This window comes from Mastigoproctus giganteus, chromosome 8, assembly GCF_048544385.1.
Source record: "Mastigoproctus giganteus isolate SK-2022 chromosome 8, ASM4854438v1, whole genome shotgun sequence".
Taxonomy (NCBI): Eukaryota; Metazoa; Arthropoda; class Arachnida; order Uropygi; family Thelyphonidae; genus Mastigoproctus; species Mastigoproctus giganteus.
This window is the reverse complement of record NC_143582.1, coordinates 219,571,292-219,594,630: the sequence shown is the minus strand read 5'-3', so window position 1 is coordinate 219,594,630 and position 23,339 is coordinate 219,571,292. Positions and strand designations below refer to the sequence as shown.

The window sequence follows — 23,339 nt, the reverse complement described above, 5'->3', positions numbered from 1 at the left end:
CAGTGGGACCAACTGATGATGTTACCAACAGCAAACTCAAAATGGGAAGCATTCAAGGAACTAATCTTGGAGGCTACCAGGCTTTACATACCAACTAAGAAATATTGTTCAAGGTTTAGACCTAAATGGTTGTCAGATGAACTAATGAGACATGTGGCAGAGAAGAAAAATGCATGGGATACATACAAATTAATGGGTGACATGGAAGCCTATGATAGATATAAGTTGGTCTGTAACCAAGTCACAAAGGAGATTAGGCAGGCAAAGGCAGACTACGAAAAATCCTTGGCAAAGGATGCAAAGAAAAACAGAAAAGAGTTCTTTACATATTTAAACTCGAGAAGGAAAGGGATGAATCAGATTGGTCCACTGGATATTGATGGTTCAACAGTTGAGGATCCTGCTCAGGTGGCTAACAATCTAAACGAGTATTTTGCATCTACATTCACGCATGAGGAGTTATTCATGAAGGAGAATGATGTAGGTAAAGTAAACATTGGCAGTGAGCTGGATGATTTTGTAATAACTGAGAGGAAAGTGGAGGAGAGATTGTTGAGGATAAACATAAAAAAGGCACCTGGGGTGGATGGGATCTATCCAGTTATATTAAAGGAGGCAGCAAAGGAAGTAAGCAAACCCCTAGCCATAATTATGAGAGCTTCTTTGGACTCAGGGGAGGTACCCATAGACTGGAGATGTGCAAATGTAACCCCAATTCACAAAGGAGGATCAAAGGCTGACACAAGTAATTATAGACCTGTGAGTTTAACTTCTGTTCCAGGTAAATTAATGGAGGCACTGGTTAAAGATGCACTGCAGGATCATCTAGACAAGAATTCAGTTATAGCTCAGACGCAGCATGGTTTTGTTAAGGGCAGGTCTTGCCTGACCAATTTGATTGGATACTATGATGTAGTCACAAAAGAACTGGATGCAGGGAATAACTTTGATATTATATATTTGGATCTTAGAAAGGCTTTTGATACTGTTGCACATGGAAGACTGCTGCACAAATTGGAGCAGTGTGGCATTGGAGGCAAGTTACTGCTATGGATAAAGGGGTGGTTGAGTGGCAGAAGACAGAGAGTGGTAATCAATGGACACTGCTCAACGTGGACTAATGTTATTAGTGGAGTTCCTCAGGGTTCAGTGTTGGGTCCGTTGTTGTTTTTGGTATGATATTGATGATGGGATATTGATGATGGGATGATATTGATGATGGGATATCAAGTTTAATGTCCAAGTTTGCAGATGATACAAAGGTTGGCAGGGTTGTTAAGGACACTACTGACGCTATGCTGCTGCAACAGGATCTGGACAGGTTGAACAGATGGGCTGAGAGGTGGCAAATGAAGTTTAACATTGACAAATGTGAAGTACTACATATGGGAAACAGTAACCCCAGAGCAACGTATCAACTCTGCGGTACTACACTGACAGTGGTGGAGAATGAAAAGGACCTGGGGGTAATTGTGCAGGCAGATATGAAGTTCTCTGAGCAGTGCAGACGAGCTGCAAGAGTAGCTCATGGTGTCTTGTCAATGATATACAGGAATTTTTCTAGCAGGGATAAGGAGGTGATTATTCCCTTGTATAAGGCAATGGTTAGGCCACATCTTGAGTACTGTATACAGGTCTGGAGGCCTCATTTCAAGAAGGATGTAGAGCTGCTGGAACGGGTACAGAGAAGGGCAACAAGATTAGTGAATGGAACAAAGGGTTGCTCTTACGAAGAAAGGCTTAAGTTTTGCAAATTACAGAGTCTGGAGACTAGGCACCGGCGAGGTGATCTGATAGAGGTGTATAAGGCTTTGAATGGTTTGAGCATGCTCAATGCCAATGGGATTCTTCATCTTGCTCAGAATAATCACCTCAGAGGGCATAAATTCAAATTGAGGAAGGACGGATGTCGGATTGATGTGCGGAAGTTTGCCTTTGGCCAACGGGTGGTTGGTTGGTGGAACCGACTTCCATCATTTGTTGTTGAAGTTGATAGCCTAGACAAATTTAAAGCTCAACTGGACAGGTATTTCGAACGAACGGAGGGGTGAAATGGGAGTGGGTTTTTTTTTTTTTTTTTTTGGCTGATGCTGAATAAGCTTGCTTTCTTGCATCATATGCCTCTGCTAATGCTAATGCTAATGCTAAGCAGTGCAGAACCGGAATTTGGGGAGTACAAGGTGTACAGAGAGCATAGACAGGACAGGAAGGGTTATGCTGTTAGTTAAGAAACACATAAAATCTAAGGAAGTACATCCAATTGATGTTGGTGGACAATGCAATGTTGAGTCTGTTTGGTGTGACAGAAGCACTGGGAAAGGAAAAACGAGAGTAGGCGTGTTATAGGCCTAATGAATCTGATGAGTATAATGAGCAATTATACAGAGAAAAAGAGTGGGTCAGTAAATCAGAGTCTCTTATAATGGGGGATTTTAATTTTCCAGAGATTGACTGGAATTTGTGGATTGGTCACTCACACACTAGCAAGGCTTTTGTGGATTTATTGGATGATTGTTTTCTACAGCAGCAAGTTCGAGAGGCAACTAGAGGGAGTAATACTCTTGATCTGATTATCAGTAGTGATTCTTCATGTATTAAGAATCTGCAGATAAAGTAACCACTAAGTAGCAGTGATCACAGTGTGCTGAAGTGGGATTTACTCAAAGAGGTAACTACCATCAGTGGTAAAGGGAAGGGTTTTTGCTTTCATAAAGGCAACTACGATGGACTGAGACAGTATTTAAATTCTATACAGTGGGACCAACTGATGTTACCAACAGCAAATTCAAAATGGGAAGCATTCAAAGAATTAATCTTGGAAGCTACTAGGCTTTACATACCAACTAAGAAATAGTGTTCAAGATTTCGGCCTAAATGGATATCAGATGAACTAATTAGGCATGTGACAGAGAAGAAAAATGCATGGGATACATATAAAAATAACATGTGACACAGAAGCCTATGATAGATATAAGCTGGTCGGTAACCAAGTTACAAAGGAGGTTAGGCAGGCGAAGGCAGATTACAAGAAATCTTTGGAAAAGGATGCAAAGAAAAACAGCAAAGAATTCTTTACTTATGTAAACTCTAGAAGGAAGGGAATCCATCAGATTGGTCAACCTGATATTGATGGTTCAACTCTTGATGATTCTGCTCAGGTAGCTAACAAACTAAATGAATATTTTGCATCTACATTCATACATGAGGAGTTTGTCAGGGAGGGGAATGCCAGAGTTGTATTCAACTCTGGCAGTAAGCTAGATAATCTTGTAATAACTGAGAGTAAAGTGGAGGAGAAATTGTTGAAGATAAACATAAGAATAGCACCTGGGGTGGATGGAATCTATCCAGTTATATTAAAGGAGGCAGCAAAGGAAGTAAGCAAACCCTTAGCTATAATTATGAGAGCTTCCCTGGACTCAGGGGAGGTACCCATGGACTGGAGATGTGCAAATGTGATCCCAATCCACAAAGGAGGATCAAAGGGAGACACAGTTAATTACAGACCTGTTAGTTTAACTTCTCTTCCAGGGAAATTAATGGAGGCACTGGTTAAAGAAGCAGTGCAGGATCATCTTGACAAGACTTTAGTTATAGCTCGGACACAGCATGGGTTTGTTAAGGGGAAGTCTTGTCTGACTAATTTGATTGGATACTATGATGTAGTCACAAAGGAATTGGATGCAAAGAATAACTTTGATATCATATATTTGGATCTTAGAAAGGCCCTTGATACTGTTGCAATGGACGACTGCTGCACAAATTGGAGCAGTATGGCATTGGAGGCAAATTGCTGCTATGGATAAAGGGATGGTTGAGTAGTAGTAGTGGAAGAAGACAGAGAATGGTAATCAATGGACACTGCTCTTCGTATACTAATGTTATTAGTGGAGTCCCCCAGGGTTCAGTGTTGGGTCCATTGTTGTTTTTCTGTATTTATAAATGATATTGATGATGGTATATCAGGTTTAATGTCCAAGTTTGCAGATGATACGAAGGTTGGCAGGGTTGTTAATGACACTAATGACAATACACTGCTGCACTGCAACGGGATCTAGAAAAGTTGGGCAGATGGGCTGAGAGGTGGCAAATGAAGTTTAACATTGACAAATGTAAAGTACTACATATGGGAAGCAGTAATCCCAGAGTAACATATCAACTCTGTGGTACCACACTGATAGCGGTAGAGAATGAAAAGGACCTGGGGGTAATTGTGGCTAGAATGTACAGCAATGCAACAGGATTTTTACATATTTTGGAGGGACTAAAATATGTAAAAATCTATACTGAATTCAGAAATACATACAGTTTTCAAATTATTAGTATTAGTATTAATAGGGGAAATGATGCAAGAAAGCAAGCTTATAAAGCATCAACCAAAAAAAAAATCTATTTCCCCTATCCATCCCCTCCAGTAGTTTGTCTAGTTCTTCCTTCAATTTATTAAAACTACCTACTTCCACAACAAAGGAAGAAACTTGTTTCAGCAATCAACCACCAGTTGACTGAAGGCAAACTTCCGTACATCTACTCTGCAACCATCCTTCCTCAAATTCAATTTATGCCTGCTTATGTACATAATTTTTAAATTGACGAAGGGAGATCAAAGGGTAACACGAGTAATTACAGACCTGGTAGTTTGACTTCTGTTCTAGGGAAAATAATGTAGTCACTGGTTAAAGAAGCACTGCAGGATCATCTAGACAAGACAGCAGTAATAATTCAGACACAGCATGGGTTTGTCAAAGGAAAGTCTTGTCTGACCAATTTGATTGAATACTATGATGTGGTCACAAAGGAACTGGATGCAAAAAATAATTTTGATATCATATACTTAGATTTCAGGAAAGCTTTTGATACTGTTGGACATGGAAGACTACTGTACAAATTGGAGCAGTATGGCATTAGGGGTAAGTTGCTACAACAGATAAAAGGATGGTTGAGTGAGAGAAGATGGAGAGTGGTGATCAATGGGTACTGCTCCATGTGGACTAATGTTATTAGTGGTGTCCCTCAGGGTTCAGTGTTGGGCCCATTGTTGTTTTGCATATTTATCAATGATACTGATAAAGTATATCAAGCTTAATGTCAGTTTGCAGATGATACAAAGGTTGGCAGAGTTGTTAAATAACAGTAATGATAGTATACTGCTGCAACAGGATCTGGAAAAGTTGGGTAGATGGGCTGAGAAGTGACAATTGAAGTTTAACATTGACAAATGCAAAGTACTGCATATGGGTAGTAGTAACCCAGAGAAATGTATCAACTATGTGGTGTTAAACTCAGGTAGTGGAGAATGAAAGAGACCTGAGAGTAATTGTGCAGTCAGATATGAAGTTTTCTGAGCAGTGCAGACAGGCTGCCAGAGTAGGTCATGGGGTCTTGTCAATGATATACAGGAATTTTGCGAGCAGGGATAAGGAGGTGATTATTCCCTAGTATAAGGCAATGGTCAGGCCACACCTTGAGTACTGGAAAGTCTGGAAGCCTCATTTTGGGAAGGATGTAGAGTTGCTAGAATGAGTACAGAGCAGGGCAATAAGATTGGTGAAGGGAACAAAGGGGTACTCTTATGAAGAAAGGCTTAAGTTCTGCAAATTGCAGCTTCTGGAGACTAGACACCTGTGAAGTGATCTCATTGAGGTGTATAAGGCCTTGAATGGATTGAGCAGGCTCAATGCTGATGGGATTCTTCCTTTTTTTTTTTTTTTTTTTTTTCCCCAGTTGTTGGCGCATCGGCTTCTGTGGCCATAATGCACCTCCCAAAGTTATTTTTGCATTTTACTCTGATCCAAGCCTGAGGCGGAATTCGGACCCGGAACCTTTGGGTTGCCAAGCAGGCACTTTACCCAACTGGCTAGCCTGGTCGGTGGGATTCTTCCTCTTGCTCAGATTACAAACTGAGGGGGCATAGATTCAAACTGAGGAAAGACAGTTATAGAACAGATGTGCAGAAGTTTGACTTTAGTCAGCAAGTAGTTGATTGCTAGAACACACTTCCATCTGTTGTTGTGGAAGTTGATAGCTTAAATAAATTCAAGGCAGAACTAGACAAACATTTGGAATGTATGGATCAGTGAAATGGGAATTTTTTTTTTTTTTGGCTGATGGGCTGATGCTGTATAAACTTACTTTCTTGCATCATGTGCCCCTACTAATGTAATACTAATGCTAATAATCTGATCAACAAGAAGAATCCCATCAGCATTGAGTTTACTCAAGCAATTCAAAGCTTTACACACCTCAATCAGATCACCTGTAGGTGCCTAGTCTCCATATGTGCCTTTTTTCAGAACTGAAGCCATTCTTGGTAAGAGTACCCCTCTGTTGTCTTCACCAATCTCGTTTTCCTTCTCTGTACCAATTCCAGTAGCTCTACATCATTCCGAAAATGAGACCTCCAGACCTGTATACAAGATGTAGCCTGACCATTGCCTTATACAATGGGATAATCACCTCCTTATCCCTACTAGCAAAATTCCTGTATATCATTAACAAAACACCATGAACTGTCCTGGAAATCTGTCTGCATTTCTCAGAGAACTTCATATCACACTACCCTAAATTACTCAAAGGTCCTTTTCATTTTCCACTACCCTGAGTGTAGTACCATATAGTTGATATGTTATTCTGGAATTTCTGCTACCCATACACAGTGCCTTGCAATTGTTAAACTTTATAATTTCTATTTCTCAGCCCATCTAACTAATTCTTCTAGATCTTGTTGCAACAGTATAACTTCATTATTGTAGTTAACTACCCTATCAACCTTTCTATCATCTGTCATTAAGTTAGACATTAAGCCTGATATACCCTCATCAATATGATTAATAAATACAGAAAATAACAATGGGTTCAGCACTGAACCCTGATGGATTCCATTAACAACATTAGTCCAAGAAGAGCAGTGTTCATTGATAACCACTCTATGTCTTCTCCCAATCAACCATCCCTTTATCCACAGCAGTAACGTTCCCTTACTGTCACACTGCTCCAATTTGTACAGCAGTCTTTATGTGTAATAGCATCAAAAGACTTTCTGAAGTCTAAGTATACAATAATAAAATAATTTTTTGCATCCAGTTCCTTTGTCACTATATCATAGTATCCAATCGAATTAGTCAAACAAGATCTCCCCTTAACAAACCCAGGCTCTGACAGAAATATAACTGCACTCCTCTCTAGATGGTCCTGCAATACTTCTTTATCCAGTGACTCCATTATTTTCCTGAAACAAAAGTTAGGCTAACGGGTCTGTAATTAGTCATGTCACCCTTTGATTCCACATTGTGAATTGTGGATACATTTGCACATCTCCAGTCCATAGGGGCCTCCTTTGAATCCAAAGATGCTCTCATAATCATGGCTAAGGGTTGGCTTACCTCCTTTGCTGCCTCCCTTAATATGATTGGATAGATCCCATCCACCCAAGATGCCTTTTTTTATGTTTAACTTTAATAATTTCTCTTCCACTATCCTCTTATCAGAAAATCATTCAGCTCTCTGTTAGAGCTTGACATGTTGTAGTCTGGCATCTGCCTCCCTAAAGAATTCCTCATGTGTGAATTTAGATGCAAAATACCTATTCAGCATGCCAGCAACCTGAGCAGGTTCATCAACAGTCAATTCACATATTAGATAATTATAGAAGAATAATTCAGCCTTTCAGAGTTAATCTATATAAAAACAGAAGAATGAAAGTATACTTCATTGCACAGAATACTCCTATTTTGCAGAATTTGGTAGCATATAAATATTAAAATACAATTACATATTTTAATATTTTTACTGGTTTAGATATACATATAATATATAAATCAGTTAAAGGTTATAAAAGGTTATAAATCAGTTAAAAATTATGTATCTAAAGCAGGAAGATGTAGAGTGGTATATAAATTTTAATTTCCATATGCAACTGAAGAATTCCCCAAAATAGGAACATGTAATGTTTTGTTACTATTTCCGTTAGATTTCCACATGTTTCTGGAAAGGCAAATGCAAAATACTATTGGAATTGGAGTCCGTAGTCTGTGGGGTATTTCTACTATCTTGTTTTTCTCTCTTAAGTTTTCGCTGATGATTTGCTCAGCAGTGATTGAAATAAAAGCAGGTTGAGAGGGATATGATGATGGGACATAAAGAATCTCCGGACATGAGAGGGATGGAGTCTCAAAGGCAGAAGAGCTCTGAGAGTTGTCCACTGCATCTTCCTGTGCAATCAGAGAGTGACTTGCACTCGCCAAACTGCTAGACTGACAACTGGCTTTGTTATTAGTGGTGGGAGTATAATTTACCTCACGATGCAATGAGCAATCGACCGCTTTGCTAATCTTCACACCTGGTTGGTCAGACAATGACTGGGAGGAAGAAGGGGGACTTTAGTCCTTATTCTTCTTGTGTTCCACTTCACACCTTAGAATGTAACCCACACCCTTCCTAGCCAACAGCTGTCATAGGAGTGTCTCCTCAACAGAGAAATAAATTGATAATAATAATAATTGTAAGGTAAACCATTAAATGGTTTGCCTCTACACAGCAAAGCATGCATTCATTCATAAAGTTGTTCATCTGCATATAACCATGCCCTTCACTCAACACATCAACAAAAAAAAAAAAATCATCATAAACTATTGGATTAAAATTCAGAATTATTTGAGTCTAAGAGTTCCAGACAACTATTTTAAATCTAAATATGTTTCATTATAGTTAATTTTAATATGAAAATGAAACGTACCACTAATTCTGCAAACCTTGCATTAAGTTCTTCTTCATCAGGTAATGGCTGTGTTGGAGTCAGTGCATGGGGCTGCAAATTCACTATTCCACCATTTTCAACAACATGATAAGTAATTTCTGGTGGCTCACTGCTGCCGAAACATCCACAAAAACGTTTCCCTTTCCGCTGTGGTGGCATACTGGTGAGTTGTACAGGAACGGACAGCACCAGTTGCTGGAAAAAAAAAAAAAAAAATGATTATAAAGATCCATATTTTGTCACCTCATTGTAAATATGCTACAAGACTACAGATAAGGCAATTGCCCAAGGTGAAACTTTTAGAAGGGCACATTTTCATAAAAAAAAGTAATAATAATTAAGGTCAAAAAGTTTTTCAGTGGGGAATATATGAATTATTTTTCCTTAAATAAATACTACTGAAAGACTATAGTGTTTATTTAAGGCAATCAAACTCATTGCTGGAGACAGGTAGTCTGGGGCCTTGGCACACATAAATAAGGTTGTTAAAACCTCAGAATCAAACAATGATCACATTGTTCTGGTGACCCCATGATCTTTGAATCCCTGGAGAAAGTGTACTGCTCTGCCTTAGTAAATCCAGCAAAAGTTTTATGGCTGCAAAACATCAAAAGACAAGATAATCTTCTCTTTCCTCAGTTCAGTTATTGTTATAACTACATAATTGTTATCAGTAATGCAAAACCAAAAGATTCATTACACACATCAGTAATGTCATGTATGCTGGATTATTAGCCTTTCACTGATAGTATGGCATCTGACAGATGCCAGTTTTTAAATGTCTGTTATTTTTGCCGATCTCACCATGCCATTAAAAAAGACCCAAAAGGAAAAAAAGAGAAACAGTAAAAACAAGAAAAATAAGAAACAAAGCTACTGTATCTCTTTTAAACTTTTTCATTTATTTTCTTTACTACTAATTTAATTAAAGTTTATTTTTTATGTTGTTATCGTTGTTATTTGGTTTTTAGGAGCATTAGCAACTAAGGCCATATTGCTCCAGGGATATGCGGTGGTCATTCCCTGACCTTTCCACATCCTCCATATTTGGTGGTCACAGGCTTGAACCCCGGTCTAATCAAGAAGTGTGTACTACGCACTGCTGCTCCTACCCACCTGGCTACGGAGGCACCTATTTTTATGTTACATGGTTAACAGTAAGTTGAGATGCTAATGCACCATTCATATTACCATCTATAATTCGATTCCTTTTGTTACTCTTATTTAACCTGTATTCTTGTCATTAGTTTGGTATTGCCTTATAAATGCTCTCTGAGCTGTTATAGTATAATTTTTAACTGCACATGGGCCACTATTATTCATATCTTTTGTACTGACAGGTTTATTAGTGTATCTGTCGGATCGGAGATGCATAGATTTGTTTAATGTTCAAAATACAGCAATTCCATGGCCACTGTTAGGCTTGTAGCCTTCTAATGAGATGGGGACTCAATAGTCAGTCTATTTTATTTATTTATTTTTGTTTCACACCATTAACGTGAAACAAAAATAGATAAATGTTGTTTTTGTGGTCTCAGTTTCTTTCAGTTTACAGTGATATTTTTCTCAATTTGGACTTGATGCCATCAAGAGGAAGTTATTGAATTTGTATTAATTGGCATACTTATAAATTTATATTACTTGATATTTCTTAATAATTGGCATTTTTTATATATTATTTTAGGAATGCATTCCTACTGAAACATGCCCTTTATCTTGGTTCATTTTTACCCCCTTTCTTCTTTTCTTGTCATACTGGTTAACTTTCTATTCACTACTTCTTGCCATGTGAATATGTAATGCATATTTTATTATATTCTAATTGAGTTTCTGCAACATGTAGTAGATAATACTTGGTGACTAGCAATATTTGTGCTACTGTCTTTCCTCTCTGCTTTCTTTTACTTATTTTGTTTATTACTCATTTAATTAAAGGTTATTTATATATATATATATATATATATATATATATATATATATATATATATAGTATAATTTATTAGATTAATGCATATTAGTATTAGTATTAATAGTTGCAAATGATGCAAGTGAGTAAGCTTATACAGTATCAGCCAAAAAAAAAAAACTTCCAATTTCAATTATCCATCCCCTCCAATAGTTTGTCTAGTTCCCATTTGAATTTATTCAAACTATCCACTTCCACAACAGATGGAAGCCTGTTTCACCAATCAACCACCCATTGGCTGAAGGAAAACTTCTGCATATCAATTCTGCAACCATCCATCCTCAATTTAGCCCCCTCATGTGCATAGTCTGAGCAAGTGGAAAAATCCCATCAGCAGTGAGTTTGCTCAAGCCATTCAAAGCCTTAAAAGCCTCAATCAGATCACCTTGCAGGTGCCTAGTCCCCTGATGCTGCAATTTTCAGAACTGGAGACTTGCTTGGTAAGAGCAGGGCAGGATTTACATATAAGCTAAACAAGCTACAGCTTAGGGCCTCACATTGCAAGAGGCCTTGCTCCATGTAAACAAATTGTTATTTTTAATATTGCCACAGGTGAACTCTAAGAGAGAAGGGCCTCATACATGTTATAGCTTAGGGCCACAACGAGTTTAAATCCAGCCCTGGGTAAGAGCACCATTAGGTGCAATTACATGAACTGTTCAGTGCATTACACGAGGATTAAGTGTATGCGGTGCTGACTGATGCTAGGTGTGCCTAAAGGCATAATTTAGTGGCTACACATTTGCCTATGTTTAGTCTAACTAACAACTTAAAATAATGCTAAAAACTAATTATTAGTATTAAAATTAGTATTAACATTATTAAAAATAATGTTAATACTCATATTATCAATCCTTTCATCCATAGACATTCCTCTGCTACGCCTTAGGATCTTTGGGTGGAGAAATAACCAAACAAAATGAGTGGCTCAGGCATATCCAATATTCTGCTGCCCCAATAGCAGTTTTATTAATTACAATACATTTCAGTGCTCCATTAGTAAGACCAATTATTATTATTATTATCTGAAATTAGCATCTGAAAAATAATTTATCGTTAAAGGAGATAATAACAGCAAACTGGGAGTGGAACTCAAAGCCCTATGGGTATGCATCAGTAAATATTGTTTTATTTGATGCCTACCCATAAGGCTGTGGGTTCTAATCCTAGTTTGCTGTTATTATTTCCTTTAATGATAAACTATTCTTTAGATACTAATTTCAGATTATAATAAAAAAAAGCTGGCTTTACTAACAAAGCCCTAAAATGTATACTAATTAGTAAAACTGTTATTGGAACAAGAGAAATGGGTAAACATGTAACATTCATATATTATTTCTCCACTAAAAGCCCCGGAGAAGTAGTGGAGGACTGTCCATATGGATGAATAAATTGATAATGATAATATTAGTATTAACATTTTTTTTTTTTTTTTTTTTTTTTTTATGTAAACCCCAAACACGAGAGGTATTAGAGCCTATAGTACTTAGTACCGTGCTTGGGTTGGAGGTTGAGAAGACGAAAGAAGATATTTGTTGACATTGGACTTGAACTTCTGTAGACTGTAATTTTCAGGAAATACGTATGAAGGAAGGTTGTTCCAGAAAACGGCAGTTGAATGAATATATGAGGAAGATGAAAAGTTGGTTCTGCGAGTATGAAGTTGGACAGTAAATGGATGTTGGCTGGTGGCGGCACGTGTTCGGACTGTTTTTAAAGAGAGAGCGGGAATTATAGAAGCCAATTAAAAGAACAGTGCCCATGGAAGTATCTGTAGAAGAGGCATGCAGCAGAAACAGTACATCTATGAGACAGCGAGTCGAAAGAGTCTGTTAGAGATGAATCATTAATTAACCTAATTGCCCTCTTCTGAATGGGATCAAGAAAGCTGAGAGAGGTTTTGGGGGCACCACCCCAGATGTGGGAACAATATTCCATGGCAGGGCGGATTTGCGATTTATACAGAGTGAGCAGATGTTTGGAAGAAAAGAAACACCGACAGCGAAAGAGAAAACCAAGCTTTTTTGATGCATAGAAAGCAATATTTGTAATGTGCTTGTGCCAAGAGAGAGATTAGAAGTCAGGGTAATCCCCAAAAGATATATATCATTTTGCCTAGAAATCTGAGTGTCACTAAAGATAAGCATAGGAGCAGAAGAATCCTTTTTGCGAGATATAAGACAAAACTGAGTTTTAGAAGGATTGAAATCAGCTAAGTTGTCTTTGCCCCACTGGGGAATTACCTGAAGATTGGCATTTAAGGAATTGGTAGCAGATTTTCGAGAAGTTGAAGCTGATTGAGCAGGGCACGGTTTCTCAAAATGGAAAGTAGAATGCAATGTGCTATCATCAGCAAAACTATGGATAGGATTTCCAGTCAATGGAAGAAGGTCATTAATATACAAGAGGAAAAGAGTGGGGGAAAGAACTGAACCTTGGGGGACACCGGCATTAGTGGAGAAGTCAGAAGACAGAGAGCCATCTATCATCACCCTCAGTGAGCGATCAGAGAGAAAACTGGATAACCAATTAGTAAAAACAGTTGGCAAACCATAAGATGGAAGCTTGTTTAGAAGACCTTTATGCCAAACACGATTGAAAGCCTTTGAGATGTCAAGAGCAACTACTTGTGTTTCACTGAACCTTTCCATTGAATTAGTCCATAAATGAGTAACATAAGGCAGAATATCACCAGTGGATCGACACTGACAGAATCCATACTGGCGATCGTTGATCAGACGGAAGGATTCTAGGTAGTTTTAAGAGTTGGTGGTTAATTATTTCTCCATTACTTTAGAAAGAGTATGGATGAACTGGCTGGATATGAACAAATTTCCCCGCAGAAGGAAAAACACCTTTAGAATAAGAAAGTGAAAAAAGGCGGCAAAGAATAGGAGTAAGTTCAGGAGCACAGGTTTTGAGAACAAGTGGAGAAATACCATCGGGACCTGGAGTTTTCTTAGCATCAAGATTCGTCAAAATCCTTCTGACATCCTTTTGACAGAAGACCACAGGAGGCATTGAATGGAGCGTGTTGGGAATGGTGGGAGGTGTTTTACCAAGATCATTAATACATGTGTTGGAAGAAAAATGGGATGCTAGCAGGTCAGCTTTATCCTTGGCTGAAGTGATAACAGAACCATCTGGTTTGGACAGAGGTGGGAGCAGAGATGGGCAAAAGTTGCGGCCAATAGCTTTGGCAAGAGACCAGAATGCTCGGCTACTATTAGGGCAAGAAGCAAGTTTTCTACTCTTAGCCTGTTCAAACTCTAGTTTGGACTGATTAATAATTGCTTTACAATTGTTACAAGCTTTGGTGTAGGCAGAAAATGAAACTGAAGAATTAGAAACAAGCCAATTACGATATGCAACATTCTTCTTTTGAACAGCCTTAGCACATTTATTGGAAAACCAAGGTTTAGATAAAGGACGAGATTTTAAAGTGGAGTGTGGGATAAAGGATTCCATTCCTGAAAGAATAATTTCACTGACACGATCTGAGCAAACGTTGACATCAGAAGTTTTGAAACAGTAATCCGACCAAGGAAAAGAAGAAAAGAAATCTCGCAGGTCATCCCATTTTGCATTCTTGTAATGCCAAACAACACGAGGTTGGGAATAGCCATGAGATAAAGGCTCCATTGGAGAAGAGACAATCACCAAGTTGTGATCTGAGGTGCCTAAAGGACCTCTCACTTCACTTCACTTCACTACTTAGAAGGGTTGTTTGTGAGAAAAAGATCAAGCATGTTGGCTGTATGATTAGGATTGTCCAGTATTCTTGTAGGTAAATGAACAATCTGTGCAAGGTCATTAGTAATTGCAAAAGACTCAGCATCTCGACCAGCTGGGTCGGTTTGACTAGAAAACGGAAGCCAGCTGGAGTTGTGAACATTAAAATCACCAAGGAAAATTACCTCACTGTTAAGAAAGTTGGACTGGAAAAAGTCAAGTTGCAAAGAGAGGAAGTCAAAGAGCTCCAAGTGATTAGTGGAGTTGGGAGAATGGTAGCAACAACAGATGAATTTGGCACAATGAGGTAGAGAGATTTTAAGTCAGAGAAGATCAAAGAGAGGAGATTCCAAATTGCCAAGTCTCTGACAGGGAATATCAGAATGGACATATGCACAAGTACCACCTTTGAGGCGAAAGCAATCATACAGTGAATAATTTGGTCATCTGAGATGAGCAGTAGTTGAATCAACCGATAACTGAGATTCTGTCAGAAAAAGTACATGCGGTTTGGCAAGCTGCAAGTGGAAATGGACATCGTTGAGATTGGAATCGAGACCACGTGTATTTGTGAAATGAATTAGGAAGTACTTGGGAGGTTTATATCTTTTCGCAGATAAGCTTGCTCTATTAGTTTGACAATTCATGGTGTATTCAATAGTAAGAAAAAGTGGGTGGGACATGCTGTATGAAATAATGAAATTTTTGGATATGGCGTACACATGGTAAGAATATACCCAGATTCTTGACATAACGTGGCCTCGACAATGCTCCCTGCATACACACTACTCGGACTCCCTCCGGTCACTATCTGGCAGAATAGAGGTAGCAAGATTATACACTAGCTGATCCGGAAGCCTCCTAGAGAATTACCAATAGGTTCAGTCTGGTGTACTAACCAGCGGCCAGCCTGTGAACACCGTTTTAGAACTGTACCCTTGAAATGTAAGGAATATTGGATCTCACAACAATGTTCAGCATAACCTCAAAAGTCATCAATCATACTGCATGATGGAAGAGATAGGGAAGGGTTGACCGGAACTTAGCTCTAGAGACTAAACATGGGTTCCACCATTTCAAGCCTCCAATAAGCAAAATGGTGGTATTATTGCACTGGTTGATGAGAGTCAACTACTACCTAGTACTGCCTGGTAACATAGAGGGGCGGCATTCCTCCATGTGGTGTGGGCGCCACACCTCGACCCCTGCTTTGGTTGGTTCACACCTGGGTGTTCACCCACCATGTACTTGTCCATGGAGGTTATACCTAAGATTACTAACAGTCCCACCATTGTGAAGATGCAAGCAGAGGATTTGGCTGTCACAGACCGTCCGGAATTCACCGAAATTGGGTCCACTTGACTTGAGTGTCACCCGAATAACATTTGTTTTAGTTTAAACATAGGAAAATATGTTGCTACTAAATTGCACCTTTACGTACACTTTGTGCTAGGCAGCACCACACTTAATCCACCTGTAATGCAACCTGAACAGTTCATGTAATCTCTGTAATTCTCATAATATGCATTAATCTAAAAAAAATATACTTAATATCAAATTCCATGTGCATATAATGATTAATTGTAAACAGCAGCAATAGTATTAATGCCACATATAAATAGATCCAATTATATTATTTTCTACAGTTCTGTGGTATTAAAATTATTTCAAGTGTGTGTGGCATTAGTGATTTTAAAAGAGTGAAGAAATATAGAAAAAAGAGTAAAGACAGAAATAGAGCGAAGAAATACAGAAAAATAGAAAAGAGTAAAGAAATAAATTTTTTTCACTTTATTTTTCTTTCATTCCTCATTTCATTTCTTTACTCTTTTTTTTTTTGGTTTGGAGCATTAGCAACTAAGGCCATATTGCTCCAGGATATGCAGTGGTCATTCCCTGACCTTTCTGCATCCTCTGTATTTAGTGGTGACGGGCTCGAACCCCAGTCTAATCAAGAAGCGTGTGCTACACACTACTGCTCCTTCCCACCTGGCAACGGAGACGCCTATTTCATTACTCTTCTTACTCTTTTCTATATTTCTTCACTATTTCTTTGCACTTTTAATATCACTTATATTCCCTTATATACATCACTTATATTCATTATGGTTATTGGCTACTTTCTGTCTGTCTGTTCCATCTTTTCTCTTTCATTTTATTCTAAATTTATTTGGAGATTTTCTGCTACAATTTTTAGTCTTACCTTTTCTTTTCCCTCCCTGTTGATTAATTATTATGTTTAATTTATTTTTCGCTCAACAGCTTTGCCATGCTACTGGCATTAATTTTGATTTATATTTAATATCAGTTATACATTGGGCATCATGTGCATTTTGCTGCTTCTAATGATAGCTTTATATTTATTTTTTTAATTTTCCTATTATATTTTGTACCATTTTTAACTACTTCATTATGTTTATATATATATATATATTTTTTTTTTTTAATTCTACTTCAGGTTAATGATTTATTTCAGATAGTCACAGCCAATTACAAAAAAGTATCATGTTGATATTTTTATCAGACCTGTGGATGTAATAAAAAATAAAAATTTTTTTTTAAAAAAAAAAAATTTTTTAATTCTACTTAAGGTTGATGCTTCATTGCACACAGTCACAGTCAATTTAAAAAAAAAATCACGTTGATATATTTTTTATCAGACCTAGGGATGTAATAATGAAATTAGGGAAAAAATTTAACTTTGGGGCATCCTGGCGAACGCTTGGTGCGCCACTGGAGGCAGATTTTTCAGATGTAAGCTCTGCCTCCAGTGTCGCGTTTTAATAGTAATGTGATATACATCACATTAAAAAAAATCTGACAATCCCAGTCCAACACTAATCCATTCAAATACTATACTTTTGAGCAATTAGAGGGTTGGTTCGAATTCATTAGAAAGCTATTACAAATTACATGAATTTATTTTTGCACTTCGTAAGTGACAGTTCCCATTTCCAGAATTTTACAGCACAGGTCTTCCTATCTTTATATAGAGATTACTGTCGATATCTAAAGCACATTATTATTAATCCTCAGAGTGGGTCGAGATAGAAATAAAGAAAGAAAAGACGTTTTGATGTTATAATAATAAATGGTGCCGGTGGATGGATCATAACGTGAGATATGCAATACTATTACCGAACGATAGCTGACTGCTGAAGCCAAAACAAGATAACGACAAGAAAGCTATTTTAGTATTAAATCTGCATGGCAGTTATTTCTGAAGCGGACTTCTCACGCAACAAATATTTTTATCTTTCCTAAAGAATACATGAGAGTTATCAGAACAAACTATGCATTTATTGATTGCACGGGAGATATTTAAACGTCCAAGCGCATGCGTCTCAATGTTAAAAGATCTTAAAGGTAAGCAGAGGAGAAAGAGAGAGAGCAATGAACCTTGCTGAAGCCCAAAGCATGCGCATTTACAATAAAAGGCTTTTCTTTCTGGAACAAAAAATGTGACTGTTCAAAAAGAGCAATTCCAAGTCGAGCAATAAAACATGTCAATCTGCAAAACCATGTCAAGTCTGCGCCCAAAAATGAACGAAATTACCATTTACCCCCTTTTTTTTATTTACTTTTTGTAAAGAGATTTCTTTAGAAAAAGAAAGGGCTTTATAAATTATGTAACTAAAATAAACATATTTAGCCATAAAAATTTATTCTTTGTGAATAAATTCTATACTAAAAAGTATACTGCACGCCACTCAAAAAGAACCTACATCCAAGGGGAGGCTCCGGGTAGGAAGTAGTCCCCTCCTTCCTTATGATCAAAATAATGTGGATTTTTCACTCCTATAGGATGATTAAAGCTTAACTGCTCTAGCCCCTTCCTTTAGAAAATCCCGGGACCTACAACTGTGGCATTCCCAGTTTCTGAATGTAAATAAAATTGACAAAGTTTGTTCATTCTACGAAAATATGTCAAACCATTCATTACAGGAATTTATCTTTCTAATTATTAAGCAACAGGGAGGAAATAATGTTTTATTTAGTAAAGGAAAATAAAACTTATCAACGATATCTTCGTTTAATGGCCTGCATTTCTTTTAAAGAAGATAATCGATAACTGGCACATTCCATTAAATGATACTGAGCTAAAGGTTTTTGGTATTAAAAACAATAAGACTGCAGAAAAATAACGCACTGTACATATTGTGATCAATTAATTAATGCAAATAGTTATTTCTGTGTTCAGTAATCGAGCCTATAACCTCGCGTGAAGTAGGGAGAAAGCAAATAAAAAGTACTGAAGTACACAATAAAGAATTTTTATCGAGCCAATTGCCATTAGCAAACAATTAATATTAACTTTCCCTTCCAAAATGCAGGAATTACTGCAATTATTAAAAGCAGAGCTGGAAATGGGAAGACAGGGAGCTGGAAATGTGGGTATATGCCGTCTCCAATGACAGATTTCGGTAATCTCAGCTCCTAGTACATATATTTTAACCCCTCCGCCCTTAAAAAAGACCGGGAGGACCCGTAGACCAACGAAAATTGAACTGTTTTGGGGTTCGTGGGGAAACGAACCCCAAAACAGTTCTGCGCGAATCAAACTGATTCGCGCAGAACGATAATTATTGGGCCAGCCAATTTACAAGAGGAATATGGCTTTTAAAATATTTATTATTATTATTAACACCTTTTTATTTCCACATCAATGGGCACCCCCGGAACAGTCTGGTTCGGCTAGAATGGTGTACATTATAAATATTCAAGGCAATTACATTGTCCATAAGTCCAGCCTTGCCCGGCCTTTCCCCCCCCATAGTTCTAGAATTATTGTAACCTCAATGTCACGCTAACCTTTACAGCAGCAGACCCATTTTATAGGTCTAACTATACCGGTGAACCCTCAAAATAAAATACATTATGCTTAATAATTAATTTAATGTTTAATAATAAATAATTTAATAAAGTATGAGCAACGTGATGCAAGGAAGCAAAGCTTATACAGCATAAGTGCTCCCCTACCCACCCGGAAAAAAAAAAAAAAATTTCCTCATTCCTTCCTTCCAATAATATTTCCAATTTGTCCAATTATATTATGCTTCCAGAAATGTTTATACTCTGTAACTCTTTCATGGCACCCATGATGAACAGGGAGTCCACGGAAAGCCCGAGCTTATACAGCACAAGTCCCCACCAAAAAAAATATATTTCTTCATTCCTTCCAATAATATTTCCAATTTGTATAATTATACTTCGGCTCCAGAAATGTTTGTGTAACTCATTCGTGGCACCCATGATGAGCAGGGAGTCCACGGATGGGAAAAGGGGTGGGCTCCATGGTAGTGGATTTGTTATTGTATATCATATTGCATGTCATCCTAAAACCACATCCATTATCACGAATCTATTTATCACAAATTTCTTAGTTCTGAATGTCTTAAATTGAAAACAGCAAGCAGGCATTACCTACGCTAACATAAACTATGCTTTCATAGTTATTTGTGTACCAAATCCTTAATAACGCTTATGCATTCATTTTGTGTAACGCATGGATATCTAAATTTTATAAGAGACGTAATTAGTCCGTGGACTCATTTTACCTGTCTTCACTGAACTAAGAAATTGCTTTAAAAAGTCTGCTAGCGTTCCACAGAGTTTACGAATATGGCAGAAAAGAAGTGCCACCTTCTTTTCTGTCATATTCCAAACTTTCCTTCAGACAAACGTCAACGCTCCTTTTATATACAGGTAATATAAAATCGGGTTAATACTACTTTAGATTAATTTTCCCCCGGTTTTTATGTAATATAATTAAATATCTCTGCTCTTACCTTGAATCTTTCTATAAATTGTATTAAGTCTATGCATTTTCAAATTACCTTTAGGTTCGTTCCATTTGTTATAAAGGAACTCGTTTGATAGGGATGTCATTCCGTTAATCACGTCTCACAAAAACCATGGAGTTGTTTGCGACTCAATTTTGATTCGCGCAGAACGGTAATTATTGGGCCAACCAATTTACCAGAGGAATATGGCTTTTAAAATATTTATTATTATTAACATATTTTTATTTCCACATCAGTGGGCACCCCCGGAACAGTCTTGTCCAGCTACAGTGGTGTACATTATAAATATTCAAGGCAATTACATCGATTGAATTTAAAAGATAGGAAAACACATTGTACTTACAAGTAACATAATACAGACATTGAAGTTTCAAAACTGTGAAAGTGGTACAGTCAATATTTCTAGTTTATACCCTTCTTTCAGGGTGTCCTGTCTGTAGCGCTTCGAGCTGCAGAAAGCTGAGGCATCAATTCCCATGGAGTTATACGGTCCGAATGTATTCGCCGGAAACACTAGCTTTTGCAGTGAAGATTTAAGACAAGGCGTTGTTGCACTGCACCAGGTTCGTTCGGTGGTCCAAGGGTTTGTCGCCATTTCTCAGATGTCAAGTGAATCCATTCAGCCACAAAAGAGTTGTGCCAAGGTGTGCAGATTCCTCTCCTTGATGATGGTTTCATGCCGAGGTTTCGTAGAGCACACTAAATGTTCATTTAAACGTCCACTCTTCTCATAAAATTGTCAAATACTTCAGTACAATGCGAAAATCATGCTTTATGTTTCCTATTTGGTCTGGAATTGATACTTTAAAGAAGTTGATTGATTGATTCGATTTTTGTGGCGCAAAACCGCATTAAGGAAGTAAGAAACTAACGAAGAATAAAGACGTCGGGCCTGACACTTAAGAATGGCTTAAAAGTTAGTTTTTCTGGAATAATGATTCCTCTCCTGTTTTTTTTTTTTTTTGTTTCAAAGCAATGCGCCTGCGTGATGAAACAATACCTAAAGTATTCCAATTTTTTAAACCCTACCCAAGGGTTCAATGGTCTGATTTTTTAAACCCTGCCCCAAGACCAAACCATGGTTTGGCATTTGGGCAGGGTTCGAGCCTAGTAACACAAATCATAATTGGGCTCAGGTCGAACTGAGTAGCACAAAAGTGTAAGTACCAGTTGTGATGTAAGACAGTACTGCCATGCAATTGGTGTTTGCTAAACCTTTAGCGGAAGTGAAATGAGTCAGTATTAGTTTCGTTATACGTTAGGTCCTTAAATCACGCGAAAAAAAAAAAAAAATGAGTAGGAATTGTTATGACTTCTAACAAACATTAGGGGGAGTTATAAATAACTTGATTAATTCCATGATACAGCTTTGATATAGAAAAAAATCCTAACGAAATTGGTGGTTTGTATGGAAAGGGAAAGATACACTACTCGATAGCCAGGTTCACTACAAGTACACTACTCGACGGACAGGTCTGGAAGGCTCGGCTGGCTTGGTATTCATGTTTTGGACTGGCTTGGCCTAGGGCTGGGTAGGGATCGAATAGCAACAGTAGCCTTTGGGTTCGGATCGAGCAGAACTGTCTTCAGGCTGGGTAAAATCCAAACTTTCAGCCCGTGCAGTCCGCTAGTACCTAGGTCCTATTAACGCGCTGCTCTCAGAGGACCTGTAACAAAGGGGATAGGTGGAACATGACCAGGGTATATGTGCCAGGGGCAAAGGTTGATGACGTTGTAGCGAGGATATCACCTTTAAGAGCGCAAAAGGTGATGTTGCTGTACACATTGGCACTAATGATATTAAGAGTAGGAGACCGGTGGAATTACTTAACAAGTACAGGTCACTGTTGAAAAAAAGCCGTGAATTAGGATTGAATTTGAAAGTGTCTGCAATTCTGCCCAGACACGATAGGAGGGAGTATATTTGACAGCAAAGGAAGTAAGCAAACCCCTAGCCATAATTATGAGAGCTTCTTTGGACTCAGGGGAGGTACCCATAGACTGAAGATGTGCAATTGTGACTCCAATTCACAAAGGAGGATCAAAGGCCGACACAAGTAATTATAGACCTGTGAGTTTAACTTCTGTTCCAGGAAAATTAATGGAGCCACTGGTTAAAGAAGCACTGCAGGATCATCTAGACAAGACTTCAGTTATAGCTCGGACACAGCATGGTTTTGTTAAGCGAAAGTCTGACCAATTTGATTGGATACTATGATGCAGTCACAAAAGAACTGGATGTAAGGAATAACTTTGATATTATATATTTGGATCTTAGAAAGGCTTTTGATACAGTGTGGCATTGGAGGCAAATTGCTGCTATGGATAAAGGGATGGTTGAGGGGGAGAAGAGAGAGTGGTAATCAATGGACACTGCTCATCGTGGACTGTTATTAGTGGAGTCCCTCAGAGTTCAGTGTTGGTTCCATTGTTGTTTTCTGTATTTATAAATGATATTGATGATGGTATATCAAGCTTAATGTCCAAGTTTGCAGAATAAAAAGGTTGGCAGGGTTGTTAAGGACACTACTGACGGTATGCTGCTCCAACAGGATCTAGAAAGGTTGAGCAGATGGATTGAGAGGTGGCAAATGAAGTTTAACATTGACAAATGTAAAGTACTACATATGGGAAACAGTAAGCCCAGATTTATCAACTCTGTGGTACTATACTGACAGTGGTAAAGAACGAAAAGGAACTGGGGATAATTGTGCAGGCAGATATGAAGTTTTCTGACAGTGCAGACGGGCTGCAAGAGTAGCTCATGGTGTCTTGTCAATGATATACAGGAATTTTTCTAGCAGGGATAAGGAGGTGATTATTCCCTTGTATAAGGCAATGGTCAGGTCACACCTTGAGTACTGTATACAGGTCTGGAGGCCTCATTTCAAGAAGGATGTAGAGCTATTGGAACGAGTACAGAGAGGGGCAACAAGATTAGTGAATGGAACAAAGGGTTGCTCTTACGAAGAAAAACTTAAATTTTGCAGATTACAGTGTCTGAAGACTAGGCACCGGCGAGGTCATCTAATAGAGGTGTATAAAGCCTTGAATGGTTTGAGCATGCTCAGTGCTGATGGGA

The 23,339-nt window shown here is 38.0% G+C and overlaps 1 protein-coding gene across 1 annotated transcript in view; it reads right to left on the bottom strand.

Moving 5' to 3' along the window:
* LOC150082307 (disheveled-associated activator of morphogenesis 2-like) overlaps positions 1-23,339 on the bottom strand; it is a 201,075-nt gene that overhangs the window by 145,868 nt on the left and 31,868 nt on the right. The window contains exon 2 of the mRNA XM_090380484.1: positions 8,735-8,950. Within this exon, the coding sequence (XP_090236610.1) occupies positions 8,735-8,950 (216 nt within the window). The remainder of the gene's footprint in view (positions 1-8,734; positions 8,951-23,339) is intronic.